Raw genomic sequence first — 25319 nt, forward strand, 5'->3', positions numbered from 1 at the left:
TAAAAGGTTTTGGAAATGGTAAGCGTTTATTCACCCGTGAGCACTTCTGTTTATTTAGAGTTTGTTCACTCATGAGTAATCACAGTCATGCTGTTAGTGTCCATCCACCTCCCAGCCCTCTCTTCAAACCCAACCCTCTTTTCACATTCATCAGTTTTCTTTCCCCTTTTTAGGTTGTCCAAAATTAGACTGATTCCATGCTGGTAGAGAAACATCTCAGATTTCCGGCCAACAATAAGGACACTGGCACATCACCCCATTTTTAATGGAAAAAAATATTTTTTTGTCTTCATCCTAGAATGACTTCTCACTTGGAGCCCTTCCTCTGGACATCTTTTCCACAGTAGGAATATGTTCTCTGTTTAATTTATTGGACTTTTTCACTGTGATGAGAATACATTTCATGAAAAAAAATGTTCATCGGCTCTTATCACTTTTTCAGGCAAGGAACAGTCTTAATCTTCTGAGAAGTATCCTGAGAATATTTCTTTATGAAGAGTCAAGGATAAAGATTTCATCAATAGATCAACGTTTTCTTGCACTTTAGAAAGGTTAGGTCGTAATTTCAATATAATCGCAATTTCATGGCTATAGCCGCTTCCAGTAGGAAGTATGCTCTGATGGGACCTGGATGATAGACAAACAGAACAAGGGGCGGACAAACGAAACTACAGAAGCAGAAGGAAGAAGATTTTTTGTTTTTCTCAATGGGAGAAAAGTAAATCTACATCTTAGTGTCCATTTCTTCCTCTTGAAACCATCAGTATCTTGGCTTGTTTAAACTATTAAATTAATATCAACTTTGAAAAAATTGATGCAACAATGATCCCTTTCAACGTGACTCAGAAGACATCCTTGGAAACTATGAGCGAGAACTACGTAGTGACAGCACCCAGTCCAGAGCTCACAACCCCTGCTGTGATAGAAAGAGAAGTAGTGCCCATGGGCTTTATTATTAGTGCGGGATCCATTTTAATCATCTCCACCAACCTTTTAGTCGTTATTGCTCTGGTCCTCCTCATCCGCAAAAGGGGCTGCCAGAGCTGGTGTTTTGTCTTAAACCTATCCATAGCAGACATCCTGGTTGGCGTAGCTATCACTGGTATTGCCACTGATGTTCTTGAAGGAACGACGGCCTCCATGGAGAAGGGCATTTGTTTGTTGCGCATGACCTTTATCATGGCACCCTCTGCAGCCTCCATCTTAACCATGTTCTTGATCTCACTGGATCGCTACATAGCTATAAAGTTGCCACTGCGCTATTCGCAGTTAATGAATGGGAAGATGATTGCTGGGGCACTGGTTCCCGTCTGGCTCATCTCAGTGACTGTAGGATTTTTACCCAGCATTTTGAAACCGTTGCAGAAGGAAGACTATCGCAAAGTGTGCACGTTCTTCTCTGTCATAGAGCCAAAGAGCATCATTGTGGTCTTCTGTCTTTTTTTCTTTCCATTACTCTCAGTCTTCATCTATTTTTACATGGACATCCTGACAATTGCATGCGGCCATCAGAAGCGCATCCGTGCCCAGCAAGCAGGTTCACGCTTTCTGACGTCTTGCCGTTACTGGGGTCACGTAAAAGCCCTGCGGACTGTTGCTGTGCTGATTGGTTGCTTCACGCTCTGCTGGTGCCCCTTTTTTGTGGTCAGTATTGTGCAGGCATTATGTCCAACCTGTGAACTTCATTACTTTTTGGAGAACCATCTCTGGGTGCTGGGACTCTCAAACTCCCTAATAAATCCCCTTGTTTATGCTTGCTGGCAGTCGGAGGTGAGAAGCCAGATCTGTGAGGTCTTCGCTCATATTAAAGTCGGCTTGTGTTGTGTAAAACACTTTAAAACGGCAAACAGATGCCCCACAGACCACCCAACTGTCACTCAGGCAGTAACCTTTCAAGACAAGATGCTAGCCACCCCGTTAAATTACAGTAGGTCTGTCACAATTCCTGAACAACAATCAGAAAATATTTCCAATAGATAGGATATCCTTTTAGTCCACTGACCGTGAAACTGTAAAAGGTTTAGAAAAATGTGGATACTCTGGGCTCCGCATCCTTAATGGATGCGGAGCCCAGAGTATCTGTCCAAATACAACAGACGCCGCTTCATTTGAACACAATACATTCAAAATATAACCAAAGCACTTATTTCCCATTTCCACTTTTTCCCAGTTGTAAAATATATGATTGTAAGAAATTAAATACTATTTGTGCTGTATCGTAGTAGAGGGTTTCTCATCATCACTGTCATCTTGCCCACTGATGTTTATGACAGAGCCCTTTTAATAAGATAGGGCTATATTCTCTGTAAAATGGTTTTGTGCAATATTCATTGTGAACAGCACTATATAAATAAATTGTAACAATTCGATTGGAAATGTTTCTCTACTTATACATCTACCATTGCTGGAAGAAAAAAAATATATTTTAGACTTATATGAAGTACATATATTTACAACATAATATTTTGATCTTGCATTGTTGCTTCAACACTTGTTGACATGCAACAATAATTTTTATTGGTCTGAGTTTTTTAAGGCAGGCAGGGCATAGTGTTACATGAAGCTTGTCAGTGAAATTGTAAGGTAATTGAGCCTGACATAGAAAATTTCATTAATCACTGGTACTAAAGCAATTATAAATACGCTTACCAACAAAGGTTTATGGACAATGTTTTGACATGCTCTTTCACATAAAAAAAGTTTAATTTATAAAAGAAACTTTGATTTTTGTGAAAAATGTCATTTTAGGTAGAAATGACTGGTTTAGTTAAAATGGGCTGCATACACAAATACACTTTTAGACAGAAATTGAGGATGATAATAGGTTTATAGGTCTAGATATGTATCCATACAAAATCTTAACAGTCTTTAAAAAAAATACAAGCAAACACATACATGCACACAAAAGTCACCAATGCACAGAAACACACATACAACACAATCCGTTCATTTTTAATTGCATTGTTTAATTAAATATTCATTCAACTTTCTATGTAATGAAATACATTTATGGTGTTGCTATGGCACATTAAAGACAATAGTGTCAATTTACTGTTAAAATAAAATGATTTAAGCTGAAATTACCTGTGTTGTTCTCTTTTTATATTAGCTCATTTTAACTGAATGTTGTGCCATGGCTCAAGAAGGTACCTGCTGATACTCTAACTCTCATCATTTTAAAACTTTTTCACATTTAAAAAAATGAATATATTTAAGAGACCCATGCTAATCCATAAGAATATCATTAGATCACATGCATAGCTAATTTGATGGTATTACAAGATGAATTTTGTTGTTGCATCTGAACTCTTCAATTCTTAATCATACAAATCATACATGTGTGAAGTTAAAGGTAATAATCAGACATTATTCCATCATTCTGCACAGAATGCTGCTGTTTTATTTGGGTTGCCTGAATATATTGATATTTGTTTGTTTGTTGGTTTAGTTTGATCATCATGCATATCATTGCAACTGTCATATAGTCAATCCTCATAAAATGCACAGATGACAAGTTGTAGGCTATTTTTATTCCGTTTGTCTAATTTGTCATATTTTTATTCATATTTCTAATTTGTCTAATTTTGTAGTTAAGTCTTTGTTTAAGTGGACACAGTTAAGTTTAAGTTCAAACAATAATAATGAAGTCACCTAGAGCTTCCCAAAGGCCCCTGCCACTGGTTCCATATGCCATTATATACACCAACCAAACTGTTTAGGCTACTATTTTAATTTATTTGTATGCCAATAAAACTGTCAGTGTTTGCTTCAGTCCATCAGCTGTAAAAATTAATAGCAACTTTTGAGAAAAAAACACTCTAATTTACAAACACACAATAAGTAATGATAACGTTAATCTGAATCAGTCAACTACATATCCCACAATTCCGTAACCCGGAAGAAAATAGTACCGCGTGCAATCCTTCCGGAGTAACTGCGGCTCATCACAATGAAGTAAGTGATATTTTGAATGTTTGAATTGAAATATCTCGCTTACATTTGTTGCCATATGTTTCTAATTAGTCTAAGAAGATTCCTAGACCCGTCAGGATTGAAACAGGAAGTTGAAAGCTAAATAACTGGCCTCGTTTTTTGCAGCAGTAACGTTAGCCAAATGCTAATTATTCATCTGCTAAAACATGAACGTAAACTACTTTCCTTATTCTCGATTCAGTTATTCTTCTTGATTCATTTATAGGACACCGACAAATAACAAGAGAAGTAAATGCGTTCAGAATAAGTTACATAGTAAAAAAAACAAATCCTTATTACATGTTACTTTATTGCTATTTTTGTGATAAAATGTTGAAGCATTTCATTTTTCACGACTTCAAGTAGTCATAAATGCCCCTGATTGAAGAATCATAAATTCTTACACGCGTTGATCTTATGATGCAGACACCACAACAAAATAACAAGAATTGAGACAATAACTTGTGCACAGAATAAAACATGCAAATATATGCTCATTTTATCTCTGTTTATATACAGTCCGCTCACCAAAGTGAAACTCATCAATGAGCTGAATGAAAAAGAAGCTGAACTTGATGTCAAAGACAACGTGTCCTGGCACTCAGTCTATAAGGACAGCGCCTGGATCTTTATCGGTGTGTGACTGCTTAACATCCTGGCTGTGCGACAAAACCCAGTCGGGTTAAACAGTACTGGGCTTCTTAGACCACTAAAATGCTCTCTGAATAGGCCAGGGGTCTCATATCCTGCTCCTGGAGAGCTACTGTCCTGCAGATTTCAGCTCTAACCCTAATCAAACACACCAGAACCAGCTACACAAGGTCTTTAGAGTTACGACAGGTGTGTTGAAGCAAGGCTGGAACTGAAGTCTGCAGGAAAGTAGCTCTCCAGGAGCATGGCTGGAGATTCCTGGGATAGGCTATGTTCTGCCAGATGGTGGCAGCATTCACCCGTTTGACACTGAAAGTGTGCTTCTGGACAAAATGGCATGATCTCAGTCTTTCTCTGAAGCCCATTATAGTACACCTTGTCAAATTTTAAAATGATGAATATTCATTGTTTTTATATCTCATATATTTGCCAGACTAAAGAGACCCGTTAAAAAATGTAACAACATTTTGTTAGTGAATTATGTATTTATTATATTTAATGCCAACCCAGTCAGCACTGTATTTAAATATGTTGTAATCTACAGGTGGACTTCCATTTGAGCTGACCGAAGGAGACGTCATCTGTGTTTTCTCTCAGTAAGTCCTAATTGCTCTCACCCCCTTGTTTTCCCCTACATTTCAAACACATTTGCATTTCTTGCTAAAGAAGTCAGCACTTCAGTTTAATCCCTGTGCATCTCAGGTATGGAGAGATTGCCAACATCAATTTGGTGCGAGATAAAAAGACAGGCAAATCCAAAGGATTCTGCTTCCTGTGCTATGAAGATCAAAGGAGCACCATTCTGGCTGTGGATAACTTTAATGGATTCAAGGTGAAAGGCTTTTTGTATTGTATTAAATTATTGTTAAAGTTATGTTTGTTTATTGTCAAGGTCTAAAAACATGTCGATAGTATTAAATTCTCCATTAAAAGGGAATTAATATAGTCATAAATTTCAATATTGGAACATATTAGTGTCATGTAATTGACCGATTTGTTGCATATATTTTTGTTTTTTAATTGTATTTTTTCTGCTTTAAAGATTAAGGGCCGAACCATACGTGTGGACCATGTAGCAAATTATCGACCACCCAAGGACAACGAAGATATTGATGATGTCACTAAACATTTGCGAGAAGAGGGATGTGCTCCTAAAGTCCCCCTACCTTCCTCCTCTGAGTCAGAGTCTGAGAAAGAATATTCTGTACCTGTGAAAAAGCCAAAAAAAGGTGAGAAGAGGTTAAATCTTTTCAGTAAATGGAGCTACATTTGATATGATTTTTTTTCAAGATGTTTATCTTTTATTATGTAATAAACAGTATTTTTGTTATTTGACTACTTGACTGATTTGTTGTTTTACTCCAGATAAAAAGAAGAAAAAAAAGAAAAAGGAGAAGAAAGAGAAGAAAAAAGCACTAAATGAAGAGAAACATGAGGCACGGACTGAGCCGTCAGCATCATCTCCTATCAGAGTGAAGAAGGAGAAAGAGGACACGGCATACGAGAAGTATGCCACGAAAGTACCAGCAGGAAGCAGAAGGGACAGATCTGGACAAGATTTCAGGAACCCACAAGACAGAGAAGATGAGGTAGACAGATTCAGAGATAGATATGGAGGTGAGAGGGAAAGGGATAGAGAAGAAGACAAAAAGACAGACAGAAACAGAGAGGATAAAAGACATGAAGACATACGGCAACGAGGCAGGGAGGGAAACAGAGGAAGAGGTGTTGATGGAGAGAGAAATGGGGAAAGAGAGCGAGAACGAGACAGGGAACGTGAGAGAGAAAGGGAACGAGAGAGAGACCGGGATAGAGAAAGAGAGAGAGACAGAAGGGAGCGAGACAGAGGAAGTGACCAAGGGTTTGCCAAACACAGAGATCACAGTCGTGAAAGAGAACACAGGCGAAATTAAGCAGAAATAGTAATGTAATGGGGGGGGGGGTCAAATGGACCCAATGAATTTTTAAATATCTGTCTGCAATAATTAACTGTATAATGACTACCTGGCATTACATTACACACAGTGCACTCAGTTCACAGATAAATTCTAATTTTATTTGAATTTAAATGGTACAAAGACCAAAAATGTCTTGTTTAACAGTGTCAACAATAAACTCCAAAATTAAGATGCAAAGTATACCAATCATTGTGGATTCAAGTGTAAAACTACTAAAAGACATTTAGTTAAGGGTGTTCAGTTAAAAAACAAAAGATATCAGACCAAGCAGATGTGCACATTACTCAATACCTGCTCAACGGGAAACAGCATTTCATTGCTAATATTGAATAATAATAATAATAATAAAAAAAAATCACAATATTCTTTTCATGCCCAAAACAATTGTTTTCCATAGCAAGACATAATATAGTAAATTTAGTGAATCACCCTTAAATTAATCTGTTGTAACCTCGAGTTACTATGAGCTGTTCAATTCATGAACGGTCAAATATGAATTATCCATAATTGGCCAATCAGGAGTACTGCAGACATGACTCCACTAGTCTTGTTCTGTCACAGACACTAATCATTCAAGTCACTACACAAGGTTGAAGGTCAAATATCTGTTTGCACCTGACTTTAATAGTGTATGTTGTTGGGTCACCCCTGTGTGATGTCCCTCCTTGCAATATTCATATGCTAGACTACATTGATCACCAACCCCATTTTGAATAAGCTATCAAAAAATAGAGATAAAAAGCTGTTCATGCTAGTTCTTAATGGAGCTTAATCTAAATATACAAACAGGTGCCACAGGTCATCAGGTCTTTGGATGTAGCCGGCTTCTGTAGTTGTAAGCTGTCTTACTGACATTTTCACAGCATTTTCCCAACTAAATTGTGAATATTTACCATGAGAATGTTAAATGCCACAGCCATATCACCCTGCAGCCCAAGACCGGTTGCCCACTGAAGCTAAGCAGGGTTGAGCCTGGTCAGTACCTGGATGGGAGACCTCCGGTAAAAACTAGGTTGCTGTTGGAAGAGGTGTTAGTGAGGCCAGCAGGGGGTGCTCACCCTGCGGTCTGTGTGGGTCCTAACGCCCCGGTATAGTGACGGGGACACTATACTGTCAAAAAGCACCGTCTTTCGGATGAGACGTTAAACCGAGGTCATTAAAAATCCCATGGCACTTCTCGTAAAGAGTAGGGGTGTAACCCCGGTGTCCTGGCCAAATTCCCTCTACTGGCCCTTGTCTATCATGGCCTCCTAATAATCCCCATACACTTGATTGGCTCATTGACTCTCTCTCCTCTCCACCTGTAGCTGGTGTGTGGTGAGCGCACTGGCGCCGTTGTACTGTGGCTGCCGTCGCATCATCCAAGTGGATGCTGCACACTGGTGGTGGTTGAGGAGAGACCCCCCCACATGATTGTAAAGCGCTTTGAGTGTACAGCAATACACAATAAAGCGCTATATAAATGCATCATTCATTCATTCAAATGCTAAAAGCTGAATAATAGTTAAAGGAACAGGTCAAAAGCAAAACATTAGCTTTCTGCAGCAACACCATTCAATACCGCAAATTAAATTACAATAGCCTCTAAAAACTGAAATTAAAAGTAGAATTTGTTGAGAAAGTAAGACTAATATATTGCAGTACTGACTGTTGAAATGGTTGTGATTTCTGTGAGATGGATAGTTTATGTTTCCAGATTTTGTTTACAAAATGTTATGTACTTAAATTCATCTATTTTTTAAATGCATGTTCTTTTTGTGAACAATTTATTTAACTAAAGATGCATTAAAATTCCTTCTGAAATATTGTATTTACGAGTTTAGCAGACATGAATTCCACCACAAAGTCAGAATTATGAGCGGGAAATTCAGGAGCCTCATTTATAAAAGGTTCCGTAGAAACTATCCTACTTTGATCAAATCTCAATTCTCAAATGTGCGTATGTGTCTTTCAGAGAAACCAGCGTACGCACAAAAAACGTGTGCACGACTCTGTTCTTGATGTGAAATCTATAAATAGCAATGATCTTGAAATTGTGCACAGCTGAATGGTTTTAGATCTAAATCAGGGTTCCTCAAATCTTGCCAATGCACTGCAGAGTTTAGCTCCAACCCTGATAAAACTCACTTACCTGTGATTTTCTAATGATCCTGAAGACGTTGATTAGCATGCTCAGGTGTGTTTGATTAGGGTTAGATCTAAACTCTGCATGAAAGTGGATCTCATGGGTCAGATTTGAGGATCCCTGATCTAAATCCTTTACTTGAGAATGGTGAGAAGCAGGGGTTGCTTAGATTTGCAAATACCTGTAGTACTACGACTCTGCCTCAAGGAAAAATGCGTAGAACCTGACATGGTGTGAAGCATGTACAAAAAATGCAATATTATTGTACAGTCATGATAGAGTATATAATAATTTACAGAACCTTCATGAATTGAATAAGAACATTAAAAAGCAAAAACACAGATGCACATTCTTTATTCTTAAAGGGACAGTTCAACCAAAAGTGAAAATTCAATGTTTATCTTCTTACCCCCAGGGCATCCAAGATGTAGGTGACTTTGTTTCTTCAGTAGAACACAAACAAAGATTTTTAACTCAAACCGTTGCAGTCTGTCAGTCATATAATGGCAGTCAATGGGACACACGGCTTTGAGAGTTTCTTGCACAGACCGATTGTTCCGTGTCTAAAGACCTCAATGTATTGTCACGAGCTGCAGGGTTTAATTTGGTTTTGTCTGTGTATGTTTTTTTTTTTACTCTCAAAGCGTGTCCCATTGACTGCCATTATATGACTGACAGACTGCAAGGATTTGAGTTAAAAATCTTTGTTTGTGTTCTACTGAAGAAACAAAGTCACCTACATCTTGGATGCCCTGGGGGTAAGCAGATAAACATCAAATTTAAATTTTTGGGTGAACTATCCCTTTAATTATTTTGTAGGAAAGTTGCATTGCCATCTTACTTCAACCAAATCAATTCTGAATGCACCCAAGATAATAATTACGACTTCCCAGCTTGTAAATATGAATTTCCCTGGAGGACTTGAATGCACAACAATGGATTGAACCAAGTTTTCACCCTACATTTGTTTCTTCTGAATGTACAGGGTGGGCCATTTATATGGATACACCGTAATAACATGGGAATGGTTGGTGATATTAAAGTCCTGTTTGTGGCACATTAGTATATGTGAGGGGGCAAACTCCTCAAGATGGGTGGTGACCATGGTGGCCATTTAGAAGTCGGCCATCTTGGATACAACTTTTGTTTTTTCAATAGGAAGAGGGCCATGTGACACATCAAACGTATTGGTAATGTCACAAGAAAAACAATGGTGTGCTTGGTTTCAACGTAACTTTATTCGTAATGAGTTATTTACAAGTTTCTGACCACTTATAAAATGTGTTCAATGTGCTGCCCATTGTGTTGGATTGTCAATGCAACCCTCTTCTCCCACTCTTCTAAGGGGGTCAGATCGGGAGACCTTGAGGGCCATTCAACTGGCCCACGACGACCAATCCACTTTCCAGGAAACTGTTCATCTAGGAATGCTTGGACCTGGCACCCATAATGTGGTGGTGCAACATCAATGGAAACCTCAAGGCCACTGGATATTTGAAATTGCTACATGATGATGTGTTTCCCTCTTTATGCACTGAAGCTGGCACGTTCCCTGAGTTTTTCCAGCAAGATGATGCACCACCACATTATGGGTGCCAGGTTCGAGCATTCCTAGATGAACAGTTTCCTGGAAAGTGGATTGGTCGTAGTGGGCCAGTTGAATGGCCCCCAAGTTCTCCCGATCTGACCCCCTTAGACTTTTATCTTTGGGGTCATCTGAAGGCAATTGTCTATGGTGTGAAGATACCAGATGTGCAGCACCTGAAACTACGGATACTGGATGCCTGTGCTGGCATTTCTCCTGCGGTGTTGCTATCAGTGTGTGAAGAGTGGGAGAAGAGGGTTGCATTGACAATCCAACACAATGGGCAGCACATTGAACACATTTTATAAGTGGTCAGAAACTTGTAAATAACTCATGAATGAATAAAGTTACGTTGAAACCAAGCACACCATTGTTTTTCTTGTGACATTACCAATAAGTTTGATGTGTCACATGGCCCTCTTCCTATTGAAAAAACAAAAGTTGTATCCAAGATGGCCGACTTCTAAAAGGCCACCATGGTCACCACCCATCTTGAGGAGTTTGCCCCCTCACATATACTAATGTGCCACAAACAGGACTTTAATATCACCAACCATTCCCATGTTATTACGGTGTATCCATAGAAATGGCCCACCCTGTACATCACTGTACCGAAGAAAAGATCTCAGTACTTGTGTTTCATTGTGACTTTAACCTTCCATTTATTTATTTAAAATATTTTTCTTCAAATCATGCATTTGAAATAACTATGGTTAGGGTTTTTCATATTGATGGACCTGTAAGCTCGCACGTGCTAGTATTTGTATCACTGAGTTGGCACAGGAAACATCTCATTTCATTGGTGTGAATGTTAAGTATTCTAGTCCTTGACAGAGACTTGTTTATTCGCGAGTTCATTAGGATGTGGTGCTCAATATTGATCGTGATGGCTTGATTGCGAGGCATGGCACACAGCTCAGCAAACCACCTGCTCACTTCATTAAAATGTATTTATTCAGTTTTGTGTTCACTTCTATGTAGGGGAGTCTAAAATGCCATGGGAGAGAGACAGATGGCTGGGGGTCTCTTTTGACCTGGTATGTCTTGTCTCTGTCTTGGAGCTACAACAAGCTACAACTAGTGGAAGGTCAAATCGGAATTAAGACATCAAAATATATACGAGTATTATTTGAAAATCGAAGCTGATGCTAAATGTGCAAATTTAACATGGTTAGTCTTTCTGTGACTAAATTGTTATTCTTTATTGCACAAGCTTTGAAACGCATTGTCAGCCCAATGCTGTAGGAGTCATGCCACATAGATCTGGAAGCTTGGAGCTTCCTTCAGGGCTTGTGATCTACATGCAGGTACTTTGTCCTGTTCAACATGCATTTGATATTTTTATGCAGAACTTAAAATGATAGAGGTTGTACAGTCACCATCCATTTGGTTCAACTGCATAATGTTTTTATATATATATCTTTAGAGGAGTGATCCATGAACTGTAAATAACATGACATTCACTAATTTTGAAGTCATCTACAAAAAGGTGTGAAAGTGTGATTTCAGACCAATCAAGAACATTTAAAAAAAATATACAAGAATTTTCTTCTAGTAATGAATGAGCTAGATTTCTCATTTGCATATTTTGTTGCCATGACAACTGCATGTAGCGAGAACAAGCATCAGGGATGAGAGTCTGTCCACATGTTTGAGCAGCAGAGACACTGACCACACAAGCACACTTTCGTCTTTTCCTATTGGTTTCTAAATGTAAAACATTATCACCAAAACAGTACATTTGCTCTACAACAGATTTATAAAACATTTAATTTACATTTTTAAATTATTTTTCAGGAGGAGTAAAACAGCAGACAGATAAAGAAGAGCTGAGGGCATCGGTTGTGCATCAAACTTGAGATCTCTTCAAAGAACCACCCACATTCAGGGATATCAGTGCTCTTCTCGCACAGACGTCTCCAAAGTCATCAGAGGTATTTGGAAAGAGGCTGGGTTCCGTACTTGAACAGTGTAAGTGAAACTATGAAACTGCAGCAGGTTTTGGGGGGCAAAGTAGAATGACGTGCCATGTCCTTCCCACTCATAATGCCACTTGGTAAAATTGAAGTCTCTTTCAAGACACTGGAGGTTTGGAGGATAGTGACCTGAACTTGACACTGAGTCCTAGAAGGCGGCAGACTCTAAAAGACTGAGTTTGTATACAAGTAAGGCAATGTGGGTTCATTGACCATAGAGGAGAGTGAGAAATTGCTTAGATCTTACTGGGTTTTAAAGAACCAGAGTAAACAAAGCTAGACTAAACGATCATTTTGTAAGAGACGTAACAGTAACAACAAATACCAACAAAACTAAAGCGGTTTACATTTTTACAAAAGCTTTTCTTAAAAGATAACCTCGAATATAAAGTAAGAAAAAAGTACAAAGACAACAAAACCAATTAAATGCGGAGACTTTATCAACGAGAAAATAACATTTGTTTGTGCGCAGGCTAAATCTTTTACATACAGTCACTGTTGACAAGACAAAGTACGCTAAAAAGCAAAAGGTGGAACACCTATATAAAAGAAATAGTTCATTAACAAATTAAAATTCTGTCATTTCCTCTCCTTGTGTTATTGAGACCTGTATAGGAGTCATCTAGCAAAATGTGTGAGCTGCTCTTTTTCATACAATTAGATATTTTCAGTAAAAAGCCTTAAATTTCAGTCTCTAACAAAGCTATCATATGGCTTCAGAAGACTTGAAATATACAGCATAGGTTGTATGGTCTGCCTTTAGGGTGCTTTTTTGTCCTTTTTGGAGCTTGACAAGCCCCAGTCCCATCCAAGTACACTACTGAAAGAGAACAGCTGAGATATTCTACTTAAATTCTCCTTTGGTGCTCGACAAATAACTGTTAGAAAATGAAGGTAATTAAATAACATTCTTGCCAACATTCTATGATTCTTGCCAACTATCCAAAAAAAAAAAAAAAAAAAAATCAAGTATCAAATACAAATATATCTATGAATATCTGTGGCATTAGATCATGGGTAACAAAATTTGAAATGGTTGGCTGTAGTTCTGTCATTTTATGGAGTTTATATCTGTGCAGATCACAAACCAGTTCTCTCCTCTGGATAAGGACCATGAAATAAACTATATAAAGTATTGTCCTCATTATGTCTTGCAACATTGACGACAGATATGGTATTTAAAAAAAAGAAAGGAAAAAAAAAAAAACAGTGAAGAGGTCAGATTCTTGCCTTAAAAACATGGTGGCTGTGTACTCATTTTTGCAAGTGAATTTTATTTCCACCATGCACACCGCATTTCCACCATGGGCATTGTTTTATCAAACCAATATACAACTATGAAATTCAGAGGATTACCATTTACATTGCCATGTACAATTTCCATGGTTTCACTCAATATCCAAAGATGAAAACCAAAGTAGTCAGTGCAGTTTTGTACAACATAGGTTTTATAAGCTTCTGAGGCAAATGTTACACCTTCATGCCTAGACTCTTCCAAAGTTAGCATTTTGATTATGTGATGGTGTTCATACACACCTGAACATCTATTGAAGGTGTAATCAGAAAGTTGAGGTGTTTGTATCCTTGGGGTGTGCAAAAGAAATTCTCAATTGCACCAATGCTGTCAACGGATTGCTAATACCTGCACACTCCCCGCTTCATCTCGAGAAGCACTCTTGCCATCATAGCAAACTAACCTACTAGTGAATCTGGAAGTGTGCGCTGTTTTAGCGGATGGCTCTTGAACCGAAATATACTCAAATGTATACATCTCCCAACCGTTGCCTTCAGAACCTACAGTCTGATAGGGAACAGAGGTTGTCCAAGGTTTGGGGTCACTGGATAAAGCCTTACGCTGCCACCTCAGCACATGGAGATGGTCACGTTGATACCCAGGTTGCCATTGTCTGCAAACAGGTGGGCAATAGAGGTATCAAACACAAGACAGTCACTGTTCATGATGGCTGCTGCTACACCATCGTGGATCGAGCGCGGCGTGGCCTCCCATGTGAGCCGCCTACGGTTTCCATTCAACTCGAGGCGATAGGCAAAGTTCTCCGCTTGCTTTCGCGTGCCAATGAGCAGCACGATGGCAAAGAACTGCTGGTGTCCCTCATATTTCTCCTGCTTCTCTAGAACCAGCATGAAGTGGTGGCCGAAACATGACTGCATCATGACCCAGTCCACAGCCCCCGGTAGATTAATATCCGTGGCAAGAAAGACAATGTCCTCGCCTTGTAAGGTGGTAATGGATTTGTGGGCATGCATGAGATGTGGCATGACGGCCTCCAGGGAGCCCTGCCATTTACAGGAAGCCCCCGGGCACGGGCAGGTGTAGGGGCGGAACTCACAGACTTCTTCGTGCTCCGGCTTCTCGCTGTGGTGAAGGGACAGCAGACATCCAGCTGAGGCATACTGCAGAAAAACAGAAATGAGACTTGCATGAGCACCGGTACAAAAAAAACATTTGAAGAGATACATAATGACTGACTGAAAGGGAGAGAGTGAAGAGAATTCGGATCAAGAGTGCTCGGGTAAGTAATGGGACAACACTGAAAGAGTAAATGATGATGAAGGACAAAGACAGAGTAGCAGGAAAGGTGAGTGGGAGGCTGAAAAATGGTGAGAGAACAAAGGAAAAAAAGGGAAAACTAGGATAAGGGGATTACAGCAGGGCAGGTCAAGGACACAGGAGACAGGGAATTATATATAGGTAAAGCAAAGAGGGAACTAGCCATGTGTCAAGATATGTCAGTATCATTTGAAGCAAATCCATAAATTGCATAGCGTAATTTACATCCGTTCGTGTGTGTATTTGCTATAGAAGCGATGTTGCTGCTAATCATGTGTCAAGCCATGACAACCCTCTCATTTTTTATGCACGTGTCCATGCAGTTTGGAAAAATGAGTGGGAGGGATCGTGTTGCTTCAAGATGAATAGCACAGCCAGGCTCTCTCTTTGATTATCTCAAGAAGGGAATATAAATGAAGGTCAAATATGAATGTTACCCCAATCTGCTCACTTTGCTGGAAATGTGCACACTGCATGACTTTCCTTGCTCACTCTAAAACCAACATTTATCTCTCTGACTGGCCTACAGGATTGGACTTGCAACAACAAAAGGTGAAATCCCACAATAACCTGATAAATGCCCTTCCCGGGGAATTTCATCAGCTTAGCAGAGTTGCATTAAAAACAAGGTATTCAGCTCAAATTATAGGTAAAGGTTTAGAATTCAACCAAGAAATGTCAGACCATAGACAAAGCAACAAAGAAAGAAAATCCTTGCATGAATGGGCTGGGGAAAAGGAGCGAACCTACTGGTTTTCTGACAAAAGGCAAGCTCAATTATGTCTAGACAGTAAAGAACTAAGACTAAATAAAAATACTTTTTTCAAGCACACAAGCTAAGAAAATGAATTACAGATTTTTTTCCCATTTAAAATCATTCTATAAAGCATTATCCTTTCTTATGACGTTTCCAGTAAATCTATGTAAACTTCATTAATTAGAGTTAAATCATTACACCACAGGACAATCCGTTTCTATCAGGTTAGAGCAAAGCTGGAGGTGTAGGCGTTCAGCCCACTCAGCCCCCCCATCCCACCCCAAGGGTGTGCTTCAATATCTGCCAAATTAATTATTAATCTGAGTGGTAAGTCACTGGCTGCCTAGCAAAAATCAATGAGTGACAGCCGTTATCCAGTGGTCCAGAAGACCCCAGAGGCCGTAACTACCTTAAAACACTGACATTTATTGTCAAAAGCTGTTAAGATGCAGCTCGGGAGAAAGAATCGTTATATCTCCTTCACGTTACACTGGGTTTTCCAAACTGTCTTTTATTAGGACATGGCCTATGTCCAAATACCCTCAAATTCATTATGCTAATCCTTCCTCATTTCCCAGCCTTTCTTTTACAAATCAAACAATCTGACTTCTGGAGGTGAGGAAGGTTTATGTGTCCCATCTCTTCCTTCCCATTCAGACAGTCATCCTCTTATCCACCTTTTTAATGAGAGAATGACAGGATTTTGAGCAGTAATCCTAAGGCCGTATGGTGGAGATAAAGCCTCTGTCTAGAGCCTGTTGGAGCCAAGGGTATTGGCGTAGTAGGAAGGAATTGTATCAAGTTTCTGTTTAGGCTACACTGTTAAGTGTGTGATTTTTTGCGTGCCTGTATTCAGTCATTACTATACCTGATTCCAGCTGTGAACTTTGCAAAACAACCCTGTATATCACTTACCTTGCATTGATTAGCCCCTAGAGCGAACAAATTAACTGTGTTTCAACAACGCATCGGAACATTGAGTCAATGACTGTACCGATATGCCCACAATTTAAAAAAATCTATTCCGATAAAATGAGCAGAGGACCAACATACAAATACCTCTGCCACTGGCTACAAATTGAATTCACTTTAATTAAAACTTCAAATCTATCACCAGCAAACATTGCTCCAGAGACCTGATGAAATAATAAGTGAAGTGCTCTCTTTCTAATACACCCTTGACGCTGTGCTAAGCTAGCCCTGTGTAGATCCTGGGCTGGGAGCTTAGCTACTGAATTATTTACACATTTAAGTTGCAAATTATACATCTCGCCACTTTAGCCAAGAGGGGAAGTCATTGGATATGCTCATTTTGATGAATGACAATGACTTTTGACAGTTTAATTAGTTTTTTTGTGTGTTGAAATGGAAATGTGTTATAAAATTAACAAATTAATATCAAATAAACCAGAAAACGAAAAGGGCACGTAAGAGTCACAGTCTTCAGATGTTCTTTGGTGGTTTTAATCTTACCCTAGGATAAAATGCTTAATTTTCAAAACAACTTAGTGGCAAAGAGCTTATTTTTTTTCTAAACACGGCATCTGGGCCCAGATATTTCTCAGTGCATAATAAAAGAATCCTAGACCTTGAGAGAAAAACTTAACTAAGTTCTTAAAAGTAGTTTGCTGGTTTTAAGGCCAAACAGACTAAATACTATGTACTGAAAGTATGCAAGCAATATGCTTAACTTTACAACAAGCTGCCAGATAAACACATTGTTCTACAAGTACCGTTCAGTTCAAGGGTACCTTTCTTTTTACCAAATGACTGATGTCTCTGCCAACAATGTTGACAGTTGGGAAGAGCTGGGTAGCCTCATTTCAAGAAACTATTGATGTTTCCCATACACCTATTCAGAGCAATGAATGAGGCAGGCTTATCTCTCCTCCATTAACAAACAGAAGGACCTTGAATTGCCATCACCAACGTGTCAGTTGAAAAGGATGGCATCTCCACACTCAGATCCCCAGAGACTGAACCCAGGACAGACGTGATGGCATCATTACCATCTCTTTTCCCTTCTCCCTCAAGGACAGGGTGAGTGCATATGAAATGGCAAGAGAAAGTGCTCTTGAGACCAAGTGAGGCCACCAGCATCTTGGTCCCCTCTTATAAGACACCATGTCTGCACATGACCTCATCACTGCTGGGAAGCAGCTGGGTTCAGGTCATAATTAGAATCAACTCTGTGGGGGCCTTACGAAAGGCCCGTGTATCAGGCACCGAGAAATCCGATTTCTCCTGATCAGTGGCAAGCCGTCGCACCCACTTCAACCGCTGTAATGGAAGCCTAGACTCTCGCTTTCCCACTCTGGAATCAATAGCAATTTAGTTAAAAGTTTCAAAGCTGAAATCAGCCCAGTGAAGGCCAGAGTAATTAGGTTAGAGGGGGGAGGGGAATCCTTGCTTGCCATCATCTCACTCTCGCTAGGTTCTTCAATTACATTTAATGTTTTTTACACAGCAATTAGTGTAATGTGTTTGTATATACATAGTATAATTGACATTGAGATGGGAAAAAAAGCATAGCATCTGAGACTTTTGTACAGTAGGACAACATTTTAGTGCAACATTAAAATAAAATAAAAAAGTCAATGTTTGGGAATGATTTCATAATGTCTTTTACAAAAATGTATTTAATCCACTTTAATTCAAATGTTTAGTACATTAAGCCTTTTACTAATTGTTTTATAATGTCTACTTTGAGGCTAGTTTCTTTTTGACTTTGTCTTAACTTTAATCTTATGTTTTATGGATTTGTTTCTTTAAAAAACTGCATTCTATTACCATTATACTATTATGAGTGCATTCTTAAACACCTGATTATATTCCTGTAAGCACCACAACAGTATTCCCCATAGGTGGCACAACTTCATTCCCTATTCCCGTAATGTTCAGACTTTCCGGAAATTGTATTTAAAAAAATTTACCCCCCCCTACCAGTAAATGCATGCTTTACTACTAGTTGATATGTAACGAAACAAGTACAATGGGTGAGAGGGGAGGGGGATCTAGTATGTTCCTGCATCAAACAGCTAATGAACAAGTACCATAGTATATGATATCTAAAAAAAACTATAATACACTGAAAATGGAACAATGATCTTCAATACTCACCTTGCTTCCTGGAAGTGGTTTGGTATGACAAACCGGACGATTTGTGCCTGTGACACAAACACCTCGTTGTCGTGGCCAACTGAGTAGGCATCGCAACTGGGACAAATCCCTCAGGAGTGGGAAACAGGAGGCCGGGCACAACATCATTTCAAACACAACCCTACAATAACTATTCAGTCAAAATGTTTTGAGACCGTTTGCCTTGTCGGACAAAATTAGACTAACCTAATTCTAGCTTCAGCGAGAATTAGCCAAAATCAAACTCAAAGTAATGCTCAAGAAAACAAAGAAAAACAGTTTGTTTCATCAAACTGAATGTCTTAAGAATCTTACTGTCCACCGCAAAGAAATTTACTTCAAATTTGTGAGGAATTAACCTACTGACCTGCCAAGAGTCAAGGAGGCAAACTGAACACTCTGTACCCTTTCACTCGAGCGAAAACACCATTCCCACGAGTGCAAGTGTGTACGGCACCACTGAGTAATTACACTGAATGCCTCCCTGTTTACCTCTGATTCTGACAAGGATGCTTTTGTGTCCTCAAGGACACAGCCGGGATAAACCACGTTTCACATCTACTGCCAAAACACAAGCCTCGCGGACCCGTTAAAACGACGCAACCACCTCGTATGCTGCCAGACACATGCACGCAACAACAGTAAAACCAAACAAACGTTCTATTGATTCAAAACATACACCATGGAGTGCACTGTCCCCTACAGGACCAGAAATAGACCCATGCTGTGAATCACTAGCCGTACAGAAACTGTCATTGTTGAAACACCTCAATCCCAATTTAAATTGTTCTCATTCCATGCAGATGCAAAATAATTATTTTCTTTCAGTTCCCAATTCAGGATTTTCAAATCAGTCAAGACAGGTTATTTCTTCGAGAAAGCTCTCAGGATGAGCCACAAAAACATCTACGAACTGCAGCTTCCAGTTAAAATTGATCAGCCTCGATAAAAAGCTTCTATAGATCGCAGGTGAGATGTCGTAGCCACTAGGAAAGCATCAGCCTCGTCCCGTATTGTGCAAGATCCTACAAATACAGCTTGTCAAGTGACTGGGATCCCTGCGAAACAGTCTTTTCTTCTTCCTTTCTTTCTCCCTCTCTCCTCTGTTGTTGCTGCGCTCCGGAGGGTGACAACTCAGCAGAGCTGCGGACGCGGAAAAACATTCTGGACTGCAGCACTGGCAGCATGCTTGCACACGACGGGAGGGGGTGGGAGGAGGGGGAGGTGTGTGTGTGGAGGGTGGAGGGGGGTTCCCACCTCCCCATTCCTCTGCTCATGTTTTTTCTCTCTCTCATGCCTGTAGCACAGCCATTTGGGGACTTCAAGCAGAATGTAATCTACAGGTCTTTCATGTTAGATTTGGGCTCGTTTATATCCTCTGCGGCTCTTTGAAGGGCAGATATATGAACGTACACCATTCATTTACACTCGTGACTGAGTAAGCCATAAGGGAAAAAGATGATTATGAATGCATTATGAATATCTAAATCTGTGCTATATAGGGATGGGAGATATAAATAAAAATGAAAGATATTTACAGATTTTTTTTGGAAAGAAGTCTGTAATGTTTACCAAAAAAATCTTCAATGTCACATTACCCTTGAGAAAACATTCTAATATGCTAATTTGGTACTCAAGAAAATTTTCTTTTTATTATCAATGTTGATGATAGATTGAAACTTGTAAACAATGCAAAAAAAAAAAAAAAAAGGGAGAAAGACAGTCGGTCTCACTATATTCTACTCATCTTTACCCCATTTCACTTTCTGGGTGAGCGCCCTCACACACACACACAAGCCTCATACCTCTTGGCTTCCCCGCAGTGCAAAGGCTGCCTATTTTTAGCCTGATGATGACTGGCAGCACAATCAGGAGGTTACAATTAGAGGGGTACATAAGATGGAGTCTGACACTTGCATTCTCATTTCATTACAATGACATGCATGAGCATTAAGGGGTTGGTGGTATGAACAACACCACAGTATGAGTAATTTCAGATTATGTGAACACAATATATCACGGCACAGATATTTTTGCAAAATGCTATAGTTTGTGGTTTGGGTTACAGTGTACTTGCATGTATGCAGGACAAAGGTAAAAATTTGAAAAATGAGTGTTCAGAATTCAACAACTGAAATTTAAAAAAAAAAAAATAATAATAATCGGCAGATAACCGATATGGTAAAATGATATCGTGTTTATCAAATAGAATAGTTTTTTTTTTTTTTTGGTGTTGTGAGACTTTTAATATCATGCTGAGGACATATCGCACCATATCTCACCAGACAGCAGTAGGGGTGTGAATCGGCACTAGTTTCACGATTCAATTCGATATCACAATGCATCTTGATTATATCAAATTTATTTTTTGCATTTTTATTAAATGATATAAGCAGGCTACTTTTTAAAATAATGATGTTAATATATTAATCATATATAATTAATTATTGTTAAGAATTGAAAGTAAAAATATAGCAAAACATACTAGCAAATATAAAGTAATAAAGGGGGCAAAGACAATTACAAGCGATAAACAAAAAGCACTTTCAGTATCTGGGAGTGCTTTAAATATCGAAAGTTTACAGATAATCATAGTTATGGGTTTTTCTTTTTTCCTTGGCATTATTGCCATTTGATAATTACTGATGAGATCATAGACACTGGCAGCTTTAATAGACTGCATTCACACTAATGCACAGATCTATTTCCACATATCAGATGTTTGTCCTGTTCTGAAAACATAAATGTGTTTACATCAATTTCATATCATAAAAGTAGATGCAACTGCGAGCTTCAGGACAAACAAACAAAGCGCATGCGAAAGTCTGTCAGTACGGGAGTTCCGTGCATCTAATACGTACTGCATTCCAAACGACAAAAATGAAAGCATATCTAAAGTAAATGACTAAAATAACAGCGAGTGGAAGCACACACAGTCAAGCAATGCGCACGTGTCTGACGAACGCTTGGTCTTGTATTTAAAGGAGCCGCAAAGGAAACAAGCAGGTTGATCTTGGGTAGACTGACCACAAGTAGGGTATAAGTTAACGTCATGAAATATTTTAATTGTGAAAGTAAGAAATTGATGATGGAAAGAACTTAGTTACATGTTTGCTAACGAAATAATGGTCAGTGATATAGAACGAGCTTACTGATAACTAAGCAGTTATTTAATTTCTTAATACTGATTACTCGCTAGAAATGACTTCAGACACCATCTTTATTTTACTCAACCAGACAGGATTGTGGGTATCAAGGCAGCAAAGGATACATCTATTCTGCTTTTAATTATTATGAAGGCATCTCAGGAGGCAGGAAGTAAGAATTCGACATGTCTTGATGCCTTCTTTCTTCAAAATGTGTCTTTTAAAGGCAGCATTTCCAGTTTCGTATGCAGCCTTCATTTCAGCATTGATTCTGCTCCGGTATCAGACATGTCTAGTTGTTTTGGGAACATGCTTGTTCTTAAGCTCTTGGTTGTATTGGGAATAGGGCTGGGCGGTATATCGAGTTTGTACGATATATTGATATTTTCTTTATAAACGATACGATATAAGGCAATACCGTTCATATCGATGTGACAGACTTTATATGAAGGGCTTTAAAAAAAAAAAAAAAAAAAAAAAGTTTCAGTTTAAAGCGGCTCGCCATCACATGCTCTGACAGAAACTGCATGTGCCGCTGACAGAGATGCGCTGTTTCATGTGTTTGAGATGTGCTGTTTTCCTAAATGCTTAACTTACATTTCACAGGTATTCTCCATCTGTAAATGTTAGAAAGCCATGGAAATATTTCCATTTTGCTGTCGGAAGCATGAGCTTTTGCTTTGCGATTCTCCTCTAAACTTCACAGACTTCATTTAGAATGAGTGCCGCCATGCGCTTGCGCACCAAACAGATAGAGCGCAATGAAATGGGAGCGCAATAACTCTGACTAAAATATACATTTTGCTGAAATATTTGTAGTTAATAAACAATAAATGTGACATGTACCGTATACCGCAAATCAGCCAAAAAATACAGAGATATGAATTTTGCTCATATCGCCCAGCCCTAATTGGGAACATGCTTGTTCTTAGTCAAAGCTGTATTGTCGGGAACACGCTTATCCCAGAGCTATCTGGTTGTTATTGGAACATGCTTGCTCTAAAAGCTGTAGTTGTATTGGGAACATGCTTGTTCTTAAGCTGCCTGGTCGTTATTGGGAACATGCTTGTTCCGGAGCAATCCGGTCGTTATTTGGAACATGCTTGTTCCGGAGCAATCCGGTCGTTATTTGGAACATGCTTGTTCCGGAGCAATCCGGTCGTTATTTGGAACATGCTTGCTCTAAAAGCTGTAGTTGAATTGGAAACATGTTTTTATTAGCCTATCAGGTGTTATGGAGAACATATCGCTTATGCTTTTAAGGTATTGGCAACATTCATTAGGCCATCTGTTGAAGGCAACATGCTTGTTGCTCCAGGTTATGTGAGTTTTGCTAAATATTTGTTTTTGTATTGGTTAAGGGCAACATACTTGTTGCTAAAGGCTTTGAGATCTTGCTATCAGATTGTGTTGGGGGATATCAGCATATGGTTTTGTTTTGGGGGGGTTATCACTGCGCTCCCTGATCTCATCCACGCTAGGCTGCATGGATACGCAGGGAGTTCTTGCCCAGAACACAACCATTCCGCCAATCCAAACTATATGCTAATTGTCAATCATCTTTGACGATAGTGGTCCTGACAGAAATGAAAGATATGCTTGAGACGGATGGAGACAGAGAGAGCTAGACTTGCCTTGGGTTCTCAAAACCAGGCAATTCAATTAAGCAATGGTGCTTGTGGATTTATGGGGCATGAGAGATTGACCCATGATTGCAGTTTAAATTTAATGTTCGCTGAGCAGGGACAGAGATAGATCGTATTGATACCACTTCGGCACAACAACACAATGCCTTTTATTTTACAGGAGAAGGTAACATGATTTTTGTTTTTTTTTACAGTAATGTGATATCAATTCCAGGAAATGAAAGGAATCTCACCTATTCAAAGTAGCTTGAATAAGCTATGTTAAACACCTTTTGAAAAACATTTTTTCACTTTGGCTACAGCTGGCACAAGCTCATCCACTCGCTTTAAAAAGCAAATAGTGAAATTATAAAGCAGTATCACATAAGCGCTGATATTCAGTATAACAGCATGTTTGCTACTGGCATGCTTTCTACAAGAAAAAAAAATATTTGCCATCAAGTGACATTTCCGACACATTCTGGTCTGGTAATTTGTTTATTTTTCGCTTAGCCAATAAAAAAAGTTTGGTGCTAGTAATGTGCTGACCATTAGACACCAATCCAAAGCACAGAATCCACCCACCCACACACCAAACTCAAAGCAAAACAAAAAAACACACAAAAAAAAAAAAAAAAAAAAAAAGAAAATTATATATATATATAGTTTTTTTTATATAATGGGATTATTTTTGACATTTTGTAATTGGAAACATTTATACTGCTGCCAGGGCTCAAAAGAACAAAAGGCTGAAAACTGACATTTAAAAAATAATTCCACCATGGTTGTTGTTAGGGTTAGTTAGATTGTTAATAATAATAATAATAATAGGGTCTTTACCTTTTCAGAAAAAAAAGTCACTGGTGTGGTACCCTTTCAAAAGTTGCATCTTTGTACCATATTTACCCCTAAAGGGTGCATATTAGTACCTTAAAAGTACCTAAACAGTATTTATTAGTACCTTTCAGGTACTTTCACAGTGACACCTTTTGTACCTATTTTTCCAATTGGACTGGAAATAACTGCTGTATAAGATGTAAGCACAGGGTTGTGCATGTATAATATTCCAAACCTATCCAAACAGAGGGATAGGCTAGACCGCAGTTTTTAAATCACTCGCCTACCAACAGGCACCGATTTATGCCAAAGCCATACCCGAAGAGCTCAACAGTGAAGACCACCTGTCAATCAATCAACTGTAGACCCCAACACAGAGCGCTCAAAGAGCCAGGCGAGACAGTGACGGGATGAGATTGGCAGTCTGCCAGTGTGTGCACACTCCAAAATCATTGCCATTTCTCTTTCCTGCACGCGCACATGCGAACGCTAGAGAGACCAGCAGCTCTTACACAGACATGAGCAGAATGTAAAGAGCTGAGAAATGTGTAAAATTGGAGAGTTGACAGAGTGTGAAATGTAAATGATGGCGAGACTATGAAAAGAAGAGAGAGAATAAATTATAAGTGGGACGTTTTCCCCTCCCAGATTGGAAGCAGCAGTCAACATGGATACTTCCACGTGGAAATGTCTGGCATTATACAAATTTATATTCTGCCACAAGTAATTTAGTCTAAACACTATTCATTATGCCGACTCGCATGGCATTTACACCTGGCTGTATTATAAACCACTGATGTGCTATCTCAGTGTAATAAAACATCCATCCACATGGGAACTAAAGGCCATGTAAAACTGAAAACTAGTGATGCATCGACATTTCATATCTGACCTGCATTGTGTCCACATTCTGTGTCTCCTGTTCCACCTCTACTACCTACCAAAAAACAACAAAAAGCCCAAAAATAAAAAGTAAT

At 39.0% G+C, this 25319-nt stretch overlaps 3 protein-coding genes across 3 annotated transcripts in view; 2 read left to right on the plus strand and 1 right to left on the minus strand.

Moving 5' to 3' along the window:
* Window positions 1-822: 822 nt before the first annotated feature.
* Window positions 823-1980, plus strand: LOC306862261 (glucose-dependent insulinotropic receptor-like; the record flags this gene model as incomplete). The annotated part of the gene is made up of 1 exon (XM_079405011.1): window positions 823-1980. One exon carries the CDS (start codon window positions 823-825, stop codon window positions 1978-1980), a length of 1158 nt encoding a protein of 385 aa, XP_079261137.1.
* A 1929-nt stretch (window positions 1981-3909) lies between these two features.
* LOC306862504 (uncharacterized protein) lies at window positions 3910-8389 on the plus strand. Its single transcript, XM_079405334.1, has 6 exons — window positions 3910-3954; window positions 4492-4607; window positions 5168-5219; window positions 5326-5455; window positions 5666-5852; window positions 5989-8389. Exons 1-6 carry the CDS (start codon window positions 3950-3952, stop codon window positions 6534-6536), a joined length of 1038 nt encoding a protein of 345 aa, XP_079261460.1. The 5' UTR covers window positions 3910-3949; the 3' UTR covers window positions 6537-8389.
* Window positions 8390-12685: 4296 nt separating this feature from the next.
* Window positions 12686-25319, minus strand: part of LOC306862505 (E3 ubiquitin-protein ligase Siah2-like) — a 32018-nt gene continuing 19384 nt past the window's right edge. The window contains exon 2 of the mRNA XM_079405335.1: window positions 12686-14682. Coding sequence (XP_079261461.1) covers window positions 14131-14682 — 552 coding nt within the window. The 3' untranslated portion in view covers window positions 12686-14130. The remainder of the gene's footprint in view (window positions 14683-25319) is intronic.

The sequence above is a fragment of the Barbus barbus genome (genome assembly GCF_936440315.1).
Source record: "Barbus barbus genome assembly, chromosome: 43".
NCBI lineage: Eukaryota > Metazoa > Chordata > Actinopteri > Cypriniformes > Cyprinidae > Barbus > Barbus barbus.

Coding starts and splice junctions, on each gene's coding strand:
- LOC306862504 (XM_079405334.1), top strand. Junction 4,608..5,167: donor CAGCGCCTGGATCTTTATCG/GTGTGTGACTGC, acceptor TGTAATCTACAG/GTGGACTTCCATTTGAGCTG. Junction 5,220..5,325: donor GTCATCTGTGTTTTCTCTCA/GTAAGTCCTAAT, acceptor TGTGCATCTCAG/GTATGGAGAGATTGCCAACA.